At 43.6% G+C, this 19768-nt stretch overlaps 1 protein-coding gene across 1 annotated transcript in view; it reads left to right on the top strand.

Annotated features, from left to right (window-relative positions):
- Nucleotides 1-19768, top strand: part of RNF123 (ring finger protein 123) — a 112355-nt gene that overhangs the window by 55106 nt on the left and 37481 nt on the right. Inside the window, exons 21-30 of the mRNA XM_051986466.1 lie at nt 2198-2299; nt 5328-5434; nt 6220-6412; nt 8721-8866; nt 9482-9565; nt 11637-11744; nt 12997-13174; nt 17447-17521; nt 18264-18351; nt 19114-19201. Coding sequence (XP_051842426.1) covers nt 2198-2299; nt 5328-5434; nt 6220-6412; nt 8721-8866; nt 9482-9565; nt 11637-11744; nt 12997-13174; nt 17447-17521; nt 18264-18351; nt 19114-19201 — 1169 coding nt within the window. The remainder of the gene's footprint in view (nt 1-2197; nt 2300-5327; nt 5435-6219; nt 6413-8720; nt 8867-9481; nt 9566-11636; nt 11745-12996; nt 13175-17446; nt 17522-18263; nt 18352-19113; nt 19202-19768) is intronic.

The following is a 19768-nucleotide window of genomic DNA, read 5'->3' as shown; positions in this document are numbered from 1 at the left end:
TCCAGGGGGAGTCAAAGGCTCCTGAGAGTTCAGGGAGAATGAAGACAGAAATTTCAGACTCAACATGTTCAAAACTGAACTTCTTGTCTTTTCCCCCAAACCTGCCCTTTATTACAAACTTTCCTGTTTTTATCAAAAATATCACCATTTTTTCAAAAACCCATAATCATAACTTTGGTATTTTCATTGACTTCTCACTCTTTCTCATCGTGTGTGTGTGTGTGTGTGTGTGTGTGTGTGTGTGTATTTTCTTTTCTTCTTCCTCAACCTCTCTTGCATTGGACCCATTCTCTTTGTTCACACAACCACCACCTTGGTTCCAGCCATCATCTAATTCTTCTGTTCTTCCTGCATCAAGTTTCTCTCCATTTTAGTCCAATATACTACACACTGCTATTAAAGCATTTTACTTCTAATCTAACCACTTCAGTCACCTCTAGCAACTCCCTATTGCTTTTAGGATAAAATCAAAACCCTCTATTTAACTTTTAAAGCCCTTCATAACTTGGCCCCAACTTGTCTTTTCAGCCTCAGTGGACATCACTCCTCTTTCTACATTCTTCAGTCCATCCAAAAATGTCCTCTCTGTTCTTCAAACCCAGCCCTCTATCTGTCATCTCCATGCTATTATAGTGGATGTTATCTAAGCCCATAGAATCCTTCCTTTCCTTCAAGATGGAGATCAAGTTCCATCTTTCACAGGAAGCCATTCCTGGTTGGTCTCCCCAACAGCTAATGCCTTAGCTCTCTAAACTAACTGGTACTTAATTAACTTGTATTTCCTTATGTTTATTCTCTTCCTATTTATTTTGTAAAGGCTTAGTACACTTTTTGTCAACATCAGGACTTTATGTGTTTGAACTATTTTGATATGCACATGTATGTGTTTATATATATATATACAATGTGAAGTGATGAGGGCCTGCACCAGGGCGGTCTCAGGAACAGAGAAGAGAGGGGGACATATTTGAGAGATATTACAGAGCTGAAATCAACAGACCTTGGCAACAGATTGGAAATGGGAACAAAGAGATAGGGAGGAACCAAGAGTTCAGGGGACTGGAGAGATGGTATTGCCTTCTATAATAATAGGGACACACACGTGTGTGTGTGTGGTTTCCCATTAGAATGTAAAGCACTTGACAATCTGGATTGTTATATTGTTTGTATGTATATATTTCCTAGCACAATGTGTAGCACATAGTAGGCACTTTATAAATGCCTGCTGATTTATGGTTTCAGTCACTCCTTTATTCCCCATCAGATGACATAACTTTAGAACCAAAGGATCACCTTTCCCATTTTACTGATGGGAAAACTGGGGCATGGAAAATTTAGGTGACTTGCTGAAAGGTACACAGGTGTACGTGGCAATACTAGGATTTGAACCCAGGTATTCTAATACCAGATCTAGCATTCTTTCCACTATTCTATATTTGTAGTGGGATGAGGCTTGAGTTGATGCACTGAGGTCCCAAGCACATGAGGCTAAATAGTAATTGGACCATACTCTATTAATATATAAGCTTGGAGAAAGAATGGCCCCCGCCCACTCTTTGTGCAAGTCCTGATGTGTTGTATAGGAAATGACAATTCTGGTGGGTGGAGGCAGGGGAGGGAAAAAGGAAGGGGAGGAGAGCTTAGACCTCTCTCTTTCTTGAAGTCAGGAGGAAGGGGAGGAAATGGCTCAGTGGATAGAGCACCAGCTTTGAAGTCAAGAGGACCTGAGTTCAAATCCAGCCTCAGACACTTAACAATTCCTGGTTGTATGACCATGGGCAAGTCACTTAACCCCAACTGCCTCAGCAAAAAAGCAAAAAGAAGAAGAGAAGGGAGGAGATGGCTCAGTGGGTAGAGCACTACCCCTGAAGTCAGGAGGACCTGAGTTCAAATCCAGCCTCAGACACTTAACAATTCCTGGTTGTGTGACCATGGGCAAGTCACTTAACCCCAATTGCCTCAGCAAAAAGCAAAAAGAAGAAGAGAAACAAACAGAAAGGTCGTTGCAATGGCAAAAGCAAAATGCTAGCATATATTGTCTCCCCTATTGAGGAAACCAATAGGTCAGTTCTGGAGTTAGATCCCTGGGGTTTTCTGTGTAAAGATAGAAACTCAAATGTCAGAATCAATCTGTGTTGCACTTGAGGAAGTATATATTCAAATGCTCTTATGACAAGTTCTCTCTGTCTCTCTGCAGAAGCCTATGTTCCCCCACAACTCTTTTATAATGGGAAGGTAGATTATTTTGACCTGCAGCGACTGGGAGGCCTCCTATCTCATCTTAAGAAAACCCTCAAAGGTAAGCTTGTGAGGCCTGACTGGGCATATCTGAGCAGGCGGAGCCCACAGGAGCTAGTGTTCATTCCTCAGAGACAATATAGATTCATCAAGAACTAGTCATTCCAGAACAAACTTATTTCCTGTTTTTGACATTATTACTTTGTGTGGATCAGATGAATCCTATAGATATTGTTAAATGCTTTACTAAAATTCAGGGATACCTAATTCCTAACTGGAGATTGTGTCTTTTAGTATAATACCAGTTGTTAGCACTGATATTAATGATTTCATATTGTTTCCTATACCAGATTGTAGATTTAGATAGTATTTATGTTTGTAAGAATTGTGAGTTTTTTGTTTTTGTTTTGTTTTTCTTATAAAACAACTTTTTTTTTATTGCTATGGATATGTGTAAAGACTCAAGGCATGTGACCTTTGGGGAATCAGGTCTAGTGCTGTCATTGTTGGGAATCTTAAATATATCAAAGTTATTTTTACAAAATACATATCCATTCCTTTATTAAATGATCATCAGGTTGATGTTAACGTAGTGAATATTTGTAGGATGATTTCAGAACTGAAATAAGATATTGTGAAAATTAAAGCTTAATAATATTTACCTTTTTTAAAAAAGACGGGAAAAAAAGAATTTCAGGCATAGTCTATCATGCTTATGCACAAACTGAAGCATGTAGAAAAGATATCATGGCTTTTTGGTAGATTTGGTTGTTGTTGACTTTATTGATAGAAATGGTTTGATTTATGATGTCTGGGGAGATTGAGGTTGTCATGGCTATTGAGTTATTTGATTCGGTGGGTAATTATTGTGTGGGTCAGGATTGGAATGGGGTATCTTTGTTGTATGGTTGTGGAGGGTGAGCAGTGGTGCCCCAAAAAGAGATGATGAAAGAATCCATGGCAACAAAGAGATAGATTTCCAGTGAAGTAACCCAAGTTATGACAATTGTTATTCCATTCACTTGGATGAAGGCATAACAAGCATGTTTATCAAATTTGGGAGTGCCATTAAATTGGAAAGGGACTTATGGGTCCTGTGAACAGTAAGGTGGTGGACCGGACATTTCCTCCCATCTCCATGCCTTCTTAGATCTTTCCAAAACAGAAATTATGCATCAAAGTTATTAAATTGGGAAGGATAACCAGTGTCACCTCCTTGAGTGAAAACCTAAAGAGATTTCAGCAAGCCAGCACAATTCTCTGAATGACAACAATTCACTTAAAAGGACTTAAGGATTTAGTGGCTGTGACCTCAAAATGTGTCAGTGGTGTAACCTGGCAGCCAGAAAAACTTGGCTCTCTGACATTGTGTTAAGAGGCATGATGTCTGAAGTTCAGATGGTGTCCAGCCCTGGGCTGTAGTATCATGTTCCATCCAGGGCCCCACACTGAAGAAGGATGTTGATAAGAGGGTATTCAGAGCTATGAGAGGATTGATTAAAGAAGCAGAGGGTGTTAACTGAGGAGGTTTAGGGAGAACATGATTACTAAGGAAAAACTCCCTTAAAAAAGCTGTCCAAAAGTTCAGTTTTCTCTGTTTTTAAGATGTGACTTCCCTATCGCTAGTAGTCTTCAGACGGCGTCTGTATGACCACTTTTGGAAAATGCTCTAGAAGAGATTTCTGTTCAGACAGACATTGGATTAGATGACCTCTGGCGTCTCTTAGCTTTGTTATCCTGGTCTTGGGCATGGTGAGGAAGGGCCTTGGAAGGAGGCAGTCTCAAATCTGGAGGGGCCTGTGATCCTTAAAGGATAAATTGGTGGAATTTAGCGTATAGGCGGGAACCCTTGTTTGTTACAATTCTCCAGAAAAAGAGAGGTTAATTGTGCAAGGGAGGCCTTCCTGGGATTTTAGATCAGGCCTCACATGCAAGCTTATAGTGGACCTAAGTAAGGGAAGTCTGCGAGGACAAAATCCAGAGCCGGGTCACCCTTATCTCTGAAAGGTGCATGTGGGCACGCTAGCTTCACCACCCCTGGTTTCTTCCATGCATCTACATTCCTTGAATTGCCTCATCAGTTCCCAGACCACTTTTCATGCTCGGTCCATGTTGTGCAGGCCCTTTTTCAGCAGAGGGAGCCAGAGAACCTCATTTAGTCTGCAGACTGGGAATGGGATGTGTTTCCTGCTTGAGGTTTCATGGTATCGATGATACTGTACATTTGTACAGGCTTTTAATTCTTTTTTCAGCCCTTGAATATCTGTTACCTCATTAGGAATTTTCAACAGCCTTGGGAGGCAAGCAGAGCAGTCTAGTTCAACAAATAGGCACAAATTGGTGGGCATTGCCTGGGGCTCTGAGGATTACTGGGCCAATAAGCTCCCTCTCTCTCCTTGGGCTCTCATAGACCAGGAACCCAGGGCAAAATGGAGGCCCAAAAGTCTGAGGTCAGCCCCAGGCTCTCTCTATGCCCGGTCCTTTGTTCTTTCTACTGGACACCTAGACACCGATACCTTCTGTGTTCAAGTCTTTTCTCAGATTTACTTCTTTATATGTTTATATATAAATGTTGTTGTCTTTGTCCCTACTCCATCCCCCAGAATGTAGGGACTATTTTGTGTGTGTGTGTGTGTTTATATTCTGTACCTAGATTAGTGCAAAGTGCACAGGAAGTGCTTTATAAATGCTTAGAATCAAATTGCTCAGCTGGGAGAGGTAGAGTTTAAAGAAGACTCATTGCTCTGGCAAAGCTGTGATCTCTTGAGGATAACACACAAACGTGGACAGCTGGAGCTGTTATGCAGTGCTCATAATACAAGATGAGGCCATCAGAGAGGCACAAACAGAAGTGTTTTTAATCACTCAGTCCCTTTTAAATGTGGCCCTTTTTTCTTGACTGCTGGGCACAGAGGAAACGGCAACACTCGGGGCTCTAACCTCAGATCTCTCCCTGGCTTGGCTGCCTTGCCTTTTGGGGACTTGGACAGCTCTTTCAGAGCGCCATGTACACAGGACCAAAGTGTCAGGTTTTGTTGCCTGCCATCAAACGCTGAGGCTGACTCTCGTGCCCATTTGTTTTCTCCCAGATGACCTGGCATCGAAGGCAAATATCTTGATTGACCCCTCAGAGCTACAAGCCATCACCATGGATGACCTTGATGAAGATGATGAGTCAGCTACATCAACTGCACAGGTGACCCTTTCTAAAACCTTTTTTTGCCTTATCTTTGGATCTCTTAGGTCTTCCTAGGTATACCTCAAAGTATTCTACTTTAGATGACTTAGGTCATCTCTGGGAAGACTTCTCTCAGACCATCAAAGTTAGACTTCCAGAATGGAGGTCTACACACAGAGTAACTCTCCCTGTTTTGGGGTGCAAAGTATCTTTTCTGAATTTTTCCTTTTCCCTGGGCTCAGGTCTGTGGAGTTTCTTCAATAGTCTCATGAAAACAGAGTTTATATGGTTGTCTTCTTTTGGGATAATAGTCCTACCTTCACTCTATCCCATTTATTTCCCAGGGAATAATAGTATTACCTTATATTTATACAAAGTTTAATAGTTTCTAAAACACATCTGTAGCCATTAGTTTATGTTCTCAAATTCCTATCAGATAGGCAGATTCATTTATTCATTCAGAAGCACTTATTACATCCTTGTTGTGTACAAAGCACTGTATTTAGTGCTAGAGGTGGTCTAAAGTTCACACAATCCTTGCCTTCATTACAAAAGTGAAAAATGAGGCTCAGAGAGATGATTTGTCCAAGACTATACCTCATAGTAACTGCAAGAGCTGGAAAAGGCTTACCTTCTCCTGGTTGAATGCTTTTTCTAATCCTAACTTCACTAGAGTTATCTCACTAACTAGAGCATCTTAACCAAATTCTGTCTAGAATTTTTAGTTGAATGCTTTGTTTTATTTTTGGTGAGGGGATTATTGGAAGGCTCTCAGTGTGATTGGTATCTTTCTTCTTTCACAGCGCCCTGTGGCTGCTCTAGCTATTGGAGGGGCCCTGGCCAGGCCCAGTTGGCTCAGCTCCCCAACATTGAGTCGGGCCAACCGCTTCCTCAGCACAGCAGCCGTGAGCCTCATGAACCCTCGGAGGCCCCTGGGCACCATGGAAAAAGTGAAAATCCGAACACTGAATGTGGAACAGAGAACAGAGGAGGATAGTATGTAATGGAGATTGGAGTTTCTGTGATAATTCAAATCAGCAAGATTCAGCAAACTTTTTTTTTAAAGAGTCTGCCAATTACTTAGCCCTGGGGATATGCAATTGAAAAATGAGACAATCCATGCTCTAAATGAGCTTGTAATCTATTGGTCCTGTTCTGCAAGAATAGGTCTAATATCAGGTAGAGTGTGCTAGAGCAAAGGAGAGACAGAGAGGAAGAGCTTGAAGGTAATTTCAAGAATAGTCACTTTCACTTGTGGGGATCACTTAAACTTTGAAGGGAGAGTAGGATTTTAGCAGATGGAGATTAGGAAGTCGTTGGTTCTGAGCACTTTCATGAAAGCTACAGAGGTAGGAAATAGTATAGTAAGCTTGTGGAATTAGTGAGTGGTCTGGTTTTCTGAAAAGGAAAATTCTTGAAGGACAGGAGAATGAAATAAGGCCACAAACATTAGTTGGAACCAAAGGATCTTATATGCCAGGCCAAATAATTTATTTATTATTTATCATCCTATAGTCAGTAGGAACCCACAGAAGATTTTTAAGTAGGGGAATGACATAACTTATATATTAGAAAAATTCTTTTGGAAGCTATGTGGAAGAAGGACCAGAAAGGAAAAAGATGAAAAGTGGATAAAAACTGTATGATAGAAAAGGTCATTAATGAGAAAGATGCCTCTATACCCAAAGTAACAAATCCCACTGTGATTATCTTTCCTGTCCTAAAGGGATTTGGGATTTGATAGAGCTTTCTCCCAAGAACCCTGATCCTCTCACTAAAACCTGGCTTCTTCCTCTGGAATGAAGCGTTCTGTTGCCCATATCTCAGGAAATATGACCTGGAAGCCTGCTAATTGGCTTATCACCTCTTATGGGGGTGATCAGGTTGATCATCAACTTTTTGGGCCTGTCTTCCTCCCATCCTATTGGTGAGGCTGTCTCTGTATCAGGTCCCTACCCTGTTGGTTAGCCCTGGAATCCTAGAAGTGATGCTGCTTCCTCTGACATTCATATTCTGAAGGAGTGAGGAGCCAAGGACTCCAAAAGGGACTGCAGGTCATCAGGAGACTCTTTGTTAACGGCCTGGATCAATGCCCAGGCAGACCTCAGGAAGATATTCTGTCCCCTCAGACCCTGACCCAGCCCTGCCCTGGGGTTGGGTGACCACTAATAGCTGCATGTGGGTTTGGGAAGAGCACCTTCAGGAGTGAGGAGATGAAATGAGGAAATTGATGCTTTAAAAATAGCTCTCCCCACTGCTTCTGTCCCAGATCTGACCTTGTGAAAGTACTTGTACCTTGGGCTTTCCCTGATGTTCCTTGTAGGACCTTATAGGGATCTAACAAATTGAAAGAAGATTCAGAAATCCTATTTTCCAAACTCTGTGAAGAGTAATTTCCCCCCTTGTAGCATCCTCCCCATGAAGGTGTCCAGTGACAATGAATTTGCTGCTCTCCATTTGGGAGCAGTTTTCAGTGTGAAGGAGTTTTCCCCTCTATTGGTCTTTGAGCAGTTATACATCATGTCCTTCAGTGGACAAATAGATTAAAACAGTTTGTTCTAATACATCACAGTCTTTCAAATTGTGATTATATGTCACCTCTCCCCCCTCCAACAACTCAGTCTTGTCTTTCCCAGGTTAAGTATCCCCAGCTCCTTCAGGTTCACCCTTCATGGCAGGCCTCCTGTGGATGTACTCTACCAAAACATGGTGCCCAGATATGATCTGATCAGAGTAGAGTGTAGCAGGACTATTAATTCCTCTGGTCTGTCCCAGACCAGTCTCTCTTAATGCAGATTAAGCTTGCATTAGTTTATTTGGCTGTTAAATTATACTGTTGACTCCTATTGGTTTTCCAGGCCTATTTTGTTAAGTCAAGTGTGAGATGTTTCATGTTTACTTAATTGAATTTAATTTTATTCAGGAGGTGTGAAGGCCTATGAGTCACTGTTCTAAGGCAGGCAAGAGAGCATTAGACTTCATTCAGATAATTCTCCTTTCCATAGACATCCAGGCCTACTCATATTAGAGTGGGCTCAGTCATTTCAGCTGTGTTGTTTGGATGGCCCTGCTTGTGATCCCAAACCACTTGATTTGAGAGCCCCCAACCTCTCCTCAGTTGCGTTGCAGTATATTTCTTTTTGGGGTTCTGTTCTCCTTTTGTGGCCAGGGCACCTAATACTAGACCTAAGGCAGCCATTGAAAGAAGGTAATTATTGACTGGAGAAGCCTTCTTGCCCCATTGCTTAAGGGATGGAAGATGAGGAAGACTGATTATTGTCCTACCCCTCTCTTCCCTGTATAGTTGAAGGGAGCAATGGAAATGAAGGCCTATTGTTGGGGAGGCCCCCAGAGGAGCCAGACCAACCCCTTACGGAGAACTCCCTCCTAGAGATCCTGGATGGGGTCATCATGATGTACAACCTGAGTGTTCACCAGCAGCTGGGCAAGGTGAGCAGGGATTGACTTTTGCTGACCCACCAGTTTTGACCTGGGCCCCTTGGCAGAACTTAATGGGAAATGGGTTTTTGACCATAAGCAACTCCCTGGTGGGCTGAGCTAGAGATCCTTGTACATAACTGGAATCCAGTCTTGGCCCTGCAGAGTTGGATATCCTGGTCCATAAGTGTCCTGGGAAGATCTGCAGGCTCTTCTAGCTTATTTAGGAAACAGAAGGAGACAAATTGAGGAGTGGAAGTATCTTTTTAAGAGTTTCCCTGGTGGATGGGGTGAGACAGAACTATGTAAGTAGTGGGTTCTGAAGCAGGACTGACAAACTTTGCTGAGGCCCCTTAAAGCCTAAGTCTATATCTTTCTCTTTGGGTTGGTCCTAGAGGTATCTGTGTGGATGTGTATGGTGAGGTAATTTCAGGAATTTTTCCCTTCTCTTCCCTCAAATTGTACCTAATGTGGAATGTTCATCCTTGAGCCTGTAAGGGGGAGAGTTAAAGGGCAGGGATGGGAAGGATGTGTTCATGAAGAGAATTGTTCTGCATTTAGCATGACCAGGGCTTACCTGGAGAGAGTAGATACTTCAGTTGTTTCCCTGTGTTGATTTGATTCTAGATGGTGGGTGTTTCTGATGATGTGAATGAGTATGCCTTGGCCTTGAAAGACACAGAGGAGAAGCTCAGTCGGTGTCCAAAGTGGGTAAGAAGAGTATCTTTTGAGCATCAGGGCTGGGGTAGTGAATAGGATCCACTGAAGGTCAGTCCCTTTGGGTCCAGGAAGTCCTTTTAGCTTCATGCGGTCTCTTAAAATTGTAGCCCCATCCAGAGTGAGGGACTATAAGAAAAGGAACAGTGCTAATTTCCCATCTTGAGGGCACAGCTTTGCATCACGTTCTGTTTCAAGAAAACTGCCCCCATTGTCTTCTCCCCTGTCAGATATAGAGCCTTAGTTTTCCAGATACATGTCTTGTTTTCCTTTTTTCCTTTGCTATCTGCTTCATGCCCTTTACCTGCTTTAGAAAAATAACTCTTGCCTATTTTTTATTATTAGGCAGGGCCTCAAGTCTTACTGGACTTCTGGTGTTTGGCATTTTCCCTGGGCTTGTGCCTGGGCTAAATTAGCTCATTAGCCATTGGGCCCAGGCTGCTGCTGCCGGCAATCAAGGTTTCTGAGCAACGAGATGCTGTATTAGCCCCTGCCCCCACCTTGTTAGGGAAGTCCTCTCAGCTCAGCTAAGTGCTAATGGGTGGGTCTGGAACTCATATACACAGCAGTGCTTGGTAGAGCTGGCTTCTGTTCTGCTGTTTATGATGAGAGCATCAATTATGAATCTGAAAGGAAAGTGCCCATCACTTGCTGAGTCATCAGAGTTCCAAACACAAGGGATCGAAATTCCTCTGTCACTCTGCTCTTCCCCCACCTACTTATATATCCCCCCCCCCCCCTCAAGCATATAGACATGCTGTGGAGAGCAAGTTGGCTTTCCTTTAGGTAGCTTGGCCCTAGGACTCTTGGTCAGGAACAGCCAAAAAGATAATATTCACTTCCCCGCACTCTGGAAAAGCTGTATTTGGGTGGAGTCTCAAGTTTAGTAAACAAACATTAAGTACTGTCGGACTTACAAAAAGGAGGCTAGTAGGTATTTTTTCTTACTGACCACCTAAAACTACTTCCCTTTTCCTCTTTTTCTTAGATTCTCTTATTTGCAGGGAGACTGAGCAAGGATGGTTTAGTGTCTCCTGAGTTCTTTTAATTGAAGTTTGTAGGTATGGCCAGGCTAGTACACCTGTTTACACCACATAGAAATGACAGAATCTCAGAATTGGAAGGGACCTCAGATGTACCTCAGTAGGAACCCATCTAGAATATTCTAACCATGACTATCCAGCCACTGCCTGAGCTTTCTTCTCCTTCACTTGATGCACTCCAGTGGTTCTTTCAGAACCAAACAAAATCTTGTTTGATGTTCAAAGCCTTTCATAATGGCCCCTTCCAAGTTCTTTGCAGTCTTCTCACACTTTACCCACGTCCCCACACCCACTTTGTCCTCTTTGATCCAGTCACGATGGCCTTCCAAGGTTTCTCCATCTCCTGTCCTTCAGCATTTTTCTGGCTCTTCTCCACATCTGGAATGCTCTTCCTCCTCAGCATCATCTCCTAGAAAAAGCCCTTCCCCTGCTCTCCTAATTCTCGTGCCTTCCCTCTCTCAGTGGTTTCTTACATGGTTCTTTGCATGTTGTCTCTCCCATCAGACTCTGATCTCTTCAAGAGCAGGAATTGTCTTTTACTTTTCTTTATATCCTCAGCACTCTGCATAGTGCCAGGCACACAGTAAGTGCTTAATAAGTAAGACAGCCTGTCCTGCTTTTAGAAAGTTCTGATCATTCAACAAGATTTATTAAGCATCTAGTATAAGTCGTTTTTGTATTGAGCCAAAAGCGAGCTCCCTACAGATTGCAGAGCAGTACCCAGTTTTTGGTCCTCTTGGTGCTCGGTGTTGGTGTGTCACCTAGAACCTTCATGAAAGCCTGAGCTGTTTTGTGCCATTGTTTGTCACTCCAGTCTCTCTGGGATGAGGCTGCCATTGATTCCTCAGGTGGGAAGGGAGGATGGATAATGGGGAACTTCTGTTTCCTTATCAAGCTGAACAGGGTTGTGAGTAATTGTTCATCCCAGATTTGTCATAGGGTCTTAGAAGAACCTGTGGGTGTGATACAGGTTAGGGAGAAGGGATGCCTTACTGACTCTCCTTTCATGGGGACATCCACAGAGGAAAGACATTCAGGAAGAACTGATGAAAAGTCAGAAGGTTTTCTCTGAGAAGCTGAATCATTTGAGTCGTCGTCTTGCCTGGATCAATGTCACCATCTACTCTAAGGTGAGGGTTTTTGGTTGGGGCTTAATTTGAATCAGGGTGGTCCCTTTATCCCCTCAAACCACTGATGCCTTTAGATTTTTTGAATATCTATCTGATATCTTATGACTGAATTAAGCAAGAACCTTCTCTTTGCCACACCTTTGTCATCTAAGATCATGGTTCTTACCCAGTTAACTTACGTGGTGAAACTGAGATGAAGAAGATAGAGCTTTGTAGAACTCCAGAAGAATGATTCTATAAAAATGGCAATAACAGAATCATAGGATTTGGACCTGGAGGGCACCATAGAGGTCATTTTGTCTAATCCTCTGTTTTTATAGATGAGGAAGCTAGGATCCTGAGAGATTTGCCCAAGATCATATAGATAATAAGTAGCAGAACCTGGATTCAAATAGTAGCTAACAGTAGCTAGCACTTATTTAGTCCCTACTATATGCCAGATACTCATTGGATCCTCACTATAACCTTTGAGGAGGAAGTGCTGTTATTATCCCCATTTTATGGATGAGGAAACTGAGACAGGCAGAAGTTAAGTAACTTGCCCAATCTAGTCAGTATCTTAGGCAGAATTTGAACTCAGGTCATCCTGCCCAATGTGCTGTTCTCTGTGCCACCTCACTTCCCGGGTCCTTGGACCCCAAATCTGGTGCTGTTCCTTATCTCACAGGTGAAGGTTATGTATGTAAAGCACTTTGCAAACTAAGTCACCATGATAATCTCAGTTATTACTGTTATTTTTATCACTGTTTTTCAACCAAGGGTGATACTGTTCTTGTCCTCCTCCACTCTCCTTCACCTCCCCCCACCTAAACCAGCTTTATCCCTAAAAGCTCAGAATATCTGGTCTATCTGGGTCATTGGATGCTGATTAAATATGACAAACAGAAGATATCCTTGGCAGCTTTTTGGGTATTTTGCAATAGACAGAGTATGGAAGCCTCTTTGTTGTTTGGATATAGATATTATTCCAACCCAAAGCCATCCTCCCAGGGTTCCTATGTGGCATTTGACCAGAAGCCAGAACCCAGGTGCACTCTTTCTTCAAGCTGTCCGGGTGTCTGGGGTGTTAAATTTTCTCACCAAGTCTCCAGATATTCAAACTTAACATGCTCAAGAGGCCACCCGCCCTACCTTCCTATCTCAGTGCTCTGTTTGGCATTGACCTTTGGGACATGGTGGGCTTGGGCCCATCTGTGCTGTTGCTGGGAATTGCATGTGGTCTAGTCTCTCTTTTATCTTCTCCTCCTCTCAGGAGAAAATGCAGGATATTTACTGGCTCCTCCGGGTTTGTACCCGCACCATAGAACATGGCGACCGCACGGGCTCCCTGTTTGCCTTTATGCCTGAGTTCTATCTAAGTGTCGCCATGAACAGCTACAGCGCCCTCAAAAATTACTTCAGCCCTGTCAATAGCATGGAGGAGCTGCCAGGTAAGTGAAGCTCAAGTTTAGAATAAGGGAGGAGAGATCCTTCACTAGGGATGAGAAAAATGATTTCCCAAAGTCATTTGCCTGCTTTTTGTTTAGAACTCTGTAAAAGAGAACACAATCCCATCCCATAGAGGCTCTTATCTAACAAGGGAGGTGCAGCCCCTGTCTTCTCAGAATGTTTGCTCTAACAGGATACTGTGCTGCACTTGTGAGCTCTCAGTAGGAGATGGAGGATACACAGGGAAAAAAGCTCTCAGACTCTCCCAGTGGCATACAAACAATTGCAAATGAGCAGAATGCAAACTGGACCTTTCCCTAGGGACCGCCTGTTGCAACCAAACTAACAGCTGCAGCAATAAGGCTGATTCCAAACAATATTCCCTTAGATTTGCAGTTTCCTGGGAGTAGCCAGTGAGGCCGAAGCTTTGGGGATAGTAGAAATTTGGAAGTGGGGACAAGACTTTTCCCAGGAGAGGAGTGGGTTAGCTCCTGGAGCTTCCTCAGTGAGAGTCACCAACATTGGTTCGGTTTCCCTGACCATGAGCACTAGAGAGGTCAGCTTTTTCAGCCTCCTGGAAAGGAAAACTAAAGCCAATGTCATTGGTCACCATGTTACCTTGACCCTACTAGGAAGTGGTTATGGATCAGCAGTCCCCTGGACTTAAGAAAGGTTGAGGACAGAGTGGAAAGGAGAGGTATAGGATGCCTGGGAAAGCAACTGGGCCTTATTCCCTGAGGATACATTTGCAGTTTGATTTATAGCTGGCTTGGTAGGAAAGGGAATGTTTCTCTTTACAAAATAAGTCAGCAAGATGTAGCCCAACAAAGGCTGGCTTTGGGCCCCATTTGGGGGACAGAAGTAAGGACATAAATGCAGATTGGAATGATATAACACATTGGAAAATATCCCAGGGTATGGAAAAGCATGAAAGAGGGGGACAACTGATTTATGACTTTTGCTGTGGTTAAAGTTGTGCTGGTTTGGGGACAGGAGGGAGAGCTGTTGGTTTGGGTTATAAACATTCTGTGGCTACAGGCTTTTCAGTTGAGATCGTGTCATATCTAGGTACAGACTTACCTTCAGAAAATAACAGGTTTTACAGAAGTGTGCATTTCAGACTTGCTCCTTAAAGGTCATTGGGCCTCTTAAAGTGGGAAGGGCACTTATTCCTGACAGATCACAGCTAAGACATCCTTGTTGAGGCCCATGCCCAGAATCCCTGAGAGAGGGAGCGATACCTATGGCCTGCCAGAATTGAGGTTTTGAAAGAAGAGAGCCTGTATAAAATTTCTGATTCTCTAGGAAGTCCTTAGGTAAAGGGGAAGCTGCATGCTGAGAATTGTGACCAGATACCTTTAATTAGAAAATCAGAAGTCACAGCATCATGAAAGAGCAAGATGCTCTAGCTGCTTGTGACAGAACCTGAGATGAGTCTGTGATGTCCCCAGTAGTCTGCTTGTCTGTCTCTCCTGGCATTTGAAGCTGCTTTGGAACAAGTTGCTCTTACATGGCTCTTCCAGACTTGGCCTTTTTAGGTTTGATTTCTGGGTGGTTTTCCCCTCATTGCTCTCATCCCCTCTGATCTGCCAATTTAGGGCTCCCAGCAATGGATGGAACTGTTGTTCTAACCCTGTTTCTGTGCAGTGTTTGTCACATTCTACTCCATCCTAATCTTTGCTGGGCTTCTAAGCATTTCTGGATTAGGGGAGATGGGTGAATGTGATTGGATATAAGATTAGTGGTTTATAGAGAAATATTTAGAGGATGATCTTCAGGTTAATTATTTTTGAACCTGATTTATTGAACCTGAGCCAGGCTGTATTGTCTGGAGAAATATGTAAAGTACATGCAAATATTTTATGTAATGATCTTTCTTGCCTCTTGTGTGAACTACACCTGCCTCTGGCCTTGGGTCCCCTTGGAAAAGGCTGACAACTCACCCAACCCCTTAGATTCCTCATAGCCCTAATCATTGAGATGCTGGGTTCTTTGAACAGCTAGTTCAAAGTGTGTACATAAAAGTAATCAGAGAATACTGGCCTGGCTCAGCCTGCTACCTCAGTCCTTTACCTCACATGGGAAAAGCCCCTGAATTTCTTGACATTAGACCTTAGCTTCATAGATCTCAGAATAGTAGTTCTTCTTGAAGACCAAAAGAAGAGAGCAGCACAGAAAAGCAGCCTTTCCCTGTTCGTTCTCTTCCCCCTGCTCCTTTCCTGCCCCACTCATGTTGTTTCTTTTCCTGAAATGTGCCATAGGCTATTGAGAAGGCAGATCCTTTTTCATATGTGAAATAGACTGAATCCCAAATACCATTTCCCAGCATTGAAAAGAAAACACATCTGGTTCTTATCTATCCCAGCAAAGGGAAGAAATCACTTCTATAATAGAAAAAGCTCAAGACTGAATAGGAGCTAGAAGACTTTGATTTTAGTGACTAAGACTCGATTTCCTCCACTATAAAATGAGAAGGGGTGTGGGGAAAACATCTGGCCTTTGGCCGTATAAGGCCCACAAAATCTTTTGCTAAGGCAACTGCAAGTTAGGTACAGAAACTTTCCGCTGCTTGAGTTCTATAAGTTGATGATTTTGTATGGCTTGTGAATGATGCTATAAATATCCAAATGGCCCTCGGCAGAAAAAAGGTTCCCCACTGCTGTATTAGATGATCTCTGAGGTCTTCCAGAGCTTAGTCAATGGTTTTCCTTTTTTTCTCTCTCGTTTTTCTTTAATTAGCAAAAAAGTATTTTTCCTCTTTCTCTTCTCCTCCCAATAAAAAAAGAAAAATTGTAGGTAACAAATCTGCATTGTTAATAAAACAGATTCCTGCTTTGGCATAAGTCTCATTCTCTGCCCAGTGGCTGCTGTCGCCTTGTGGGTCCTCTTGAATTGTGTTTGGGTATCACATTGTTCAGAGTTCCTAAGCCTTTTAAAATTGTTTGTTTTTATGATGTTGGTATTGTATAGATTGTTCTCTTGGTTCTGCTTACTTTGTTCTGCATTAGTTCATAGAGTTTCCCCAGATGTTGCAGGTCTGTTTTTTAATGGTCTGGGCTGGAAGAGAAGCATTCTTCCCTTTGATCAAAGAATTACAGGATTTAGAACTGAAAAGTGCCTCACTGACCATCTGTTCTGACCGCATCACCTTGCATATACAGAAACAGGCATAGCAAGGTTGGGATTTGCCCATGGTCATACAGGCAGGCTACTTACTTAATAACTACTGCATTCAAACCAGAAAGTTCTGACTTCAAATTTAGTCCTCTTTCGCCATTGCACTCTTCATCTGATAGGAGGGCCCATTGGCATATAATGTGGGAATGTTGGTAAACCTAGGGGCAGAAGGGCCTAGTACACAAGCAAAGTCAAGATAATGTGGGCAGAGATTCATTGTGTTCCTACTTTTGCCCTGTGGTCCCCTTCCCATTCCTTTGGGTTAGCCCAGTGCTTAGATTGAGGGGGAGGGAAATGTATTGCTATTTAAGAAAAAGTTTCCTAGATGATACCAGATCCTTTGAACAATCAAATTTAAAATGATTCTTTCTTTGAGGCAGCTGGTTAGGTCTATCATTGGATTTTCTTTTTCTAGCTGACACAGGAATAGAAGAGATGGCACACACATAAATTTCCTTAATGCTCTGGGCAGAGTTTTGCCTATCTCTGACTCAAAGACCCAGCCACCTTTTGCTTTCTCCTCTTTTGTGATAGATGACCTTGAGCAAAGGAAGAGCTTGTCACACTGGCATTAAATGTGAAGAGCCCTGAAGGGCATATAGGACCCCTTCTCCCTGATCTGTGTGACATACTCTGTTTGTCTGGACTGTCTTAGCTTAAATAGTGATGACTCTTTCTCAGGGTCCTATTGGATGTCTCTGTATACATCTGCATTAGGTATCTCCTTTTTTCTTTAATTAGCAAAAAAGCATTTTTTTGGTTATGAGTCTGGAGCTTTCCTTTTCTTTTTGTTAAATCCCTTGGGTTCTCTTAACCCCCTTCATGTATTAGGCATATATACATGGAGGAGCGAAATAAGGGGTCTATTAACTTAGCCAGACCATGCCTAGGGATTCTGAAGACATGGCCCAAAGGAACAGAAACTCTTTCCATAGAACAAGAAGAGTCAGAGAAGCAAGCAGGAGACCAGTGCTCTTTGCAGAGACATTGGGGAAGCCTCCATGGAACCAACTGGCCTTGATTCTGAGCTACACCCTCCTCAGAAGCACAGAATCCCCAAGGTCCTGAGACTGAATCCCAAGACTTTCCCTCCACAGGTTACGAGGAAACACTGACCCGTCTTGCTGCCATTCTAGCCAAACACTTTGCAGACACAAGAATTGTGGGCACAGGTGAGGTGACTTTCTTGCTTCTTAGAGAACTGTACTGGGAGTGGGACCCAGGAGAATGGCTACCTAAGGACCCTGTTCTTAACCTAAAACCAGCAGCTATTGAAGGCTTGATTTCCTAATTACTTTCAGTCTTTTAATTCATTTTGACAAGCATTTATTAACTGTTTCCTATATGCAAAAGGTTCTGTATGGTGTTAAGAATATGAAGACAAAAAAAGAGTGCCTTTCCATAAGGCACTTTCATGATAAGATACAACATGCATGTGAATAACTTAATTTCAGGTGAAAGAGAGGATGAACAAATGCAAGTGTTGAGGAGGAGGGATGGTTGAAAAGGGATGGTTGAATGTTTGGGATGACTTCTCCTAGAATGTGATGATTTATCTGAGCCGCGAAGGAGAATAATAATTCTGAGCAGAAGGGACAGGTAATGCAAATGCTAAATTTTAGATCTGTCCCATCCTGTAGGATGGCCTTCCTGCTGGATTCTGTACACTTAGGGTCTAAGACATCAACCTTGATTGACCATCTTCCCAGAAAAATTCAGGTCCCCAGGCTCAGCTGCATGGGGTTTGACCTGGTAAATCAGAGGAGGAGCCTTTTTCTTCTAGCCTAGTGACAATGAGAAAACCCATCCCCGGCATTTTTGCCTCCAAAGAGGCCTTGAGCCGCTCGTCCAATGATGACCCTTTCCAGTCCCATCTCCCTTTCTGGGTCCTCAGACATTTCTGTCGCCACTCAGACATCCGAGATTCACTGATGCAAGCGCTGGCCAGCTATGTCTGTTATCCCCACTCACTTCGTGCTGTGGAACGGATACCCGAGGAACAGTGAGTTCTGGAGTCCCCTTCCCATCTCCCCTGCCAGTTGTTTGGGACCCTGTGCCAGGGGCGGGAGTAAAGATTGTGGGTGGGAAATTAGGGAGATTAGCGGCGGGGCAAGTAAGGACAAAGGTGGGAAAAGAAAAGGTTACTGCTGTTGGAAGGATACGAGGGGAGAGAATTCAAATGAGCTCCGGTTCAAGATCACGTGAAGTATTTCAGCAAGTCAAGGAAGTCAAGTCTGGACCCTTTAGATAGAATGCCAGGCTTGGAGTCAAGAAGACCTGAGTTCAAATATGGCCTCTGTTTCTATGACTCTGGGGAAGTCCCTTAGCCCTGTTTTCCTCAGTTCCAATGAACTGGAGAAGGAAATGGCAAACTATTCCAATATTTTTTCCAGGAAAACCCCCAATGGGGACACAGGAGCTGGACCAAAACACCACCACCACCTCCCCCCTGCCCAGTTCTGTGTGTGCCTCTGGCATTCTTGTGTCCTCCCTTCCCTGTGGACAAGAGCGGCCCAGTTTAGATGCTCCGGTCCTGATAAACTAGGAGTCTCCTTTGTTACACCCTCCCCCCATATGAGTTGCATCAGTGCCCTTTGTTTCTTACTCCACACTTACTTTCATGCTGTATTCTTTTCTGCCCACTCCATTGAAGCCTCCCATATAACAAAGACATCTCTTCACTCTGGGGATGTGACTCCACGTTCTTCTAGAAGCCCAGGAGGGTGTCTACAAATTACTGACATGCTCCCTCTCTCCTTGACAGACGATTCACAATGATGAAGAACCTCCTTGCTCCTTACGAGCAGCGTCCCTGGGCCCAGACGAATTGGATCCTTGTGCGCTTGTGGCGGGTAATGGTTCTGGCGGCCCGTCTCAAGATTCTGGGTGCAGAGTCCTTGCTGGGTCTGGAGGCTGGGGGAGGTGCTGCTCCGGCCTGTGGCTAGTTGTTTGCATTTGCCACTGAGCGTAGGGCTTGTACTTGGAAATGTAGGTCATGCTGCCCTCAGGAAAAGTCTGGCTCTTCAAATGTGTTCAGAATCAGCGTTTTCTAAATTGAGTCAATTTGACATTTGAAAATGTCTCACTGTGCCCATTGGCACTGAGCTGGGCAGAGAGAGTGAAGCACGTGGAGGGGAAATGTGGGGAGAATTGGAGGGAATGAGGTGTCTGAGGGCAGAGAGAAGCGGGCAGGGGCAGCGCTGCCAGAAATTTGGGGTCATTCTGGCATGACTTCTCCTCTAGACCCAGAGGTCTGCAGGTGATGGCCTGACAGGGGAGGGAGTGACCCGATCTGGGGCTGAGTTGGCTCAAGGGTTTAGAAGTCCAGAGGGATAGGAACTGATGAGGATGAGAGGAGGGAAGAGAGCTTGCAGAGAAGACAAGGCCTGGGTGCCTGATCTCCCCTCACTGGCCTCTCT

This window comes from Antechinus flavipes, chromosome 1 (genome assembly GCF_016432865.1).
Source record: "Antechinus flavipes isolate AdamAnt ecotype Samford, QLD, Australia chromosome 1, AdamAnt_v2, whole genome shotgun sequence".
Taxonomy (NCBI): Eukaryota; Metazoa; Chordata; class Mammalia; order Dasyuromorphia; family Dasyuridae; genus Antechinus; species Antechinus flavipes.
Note: the sequence above shows the minus strand (reverse complement) of the source record. Positions and strands in the feature narration are given on the sequence as shown.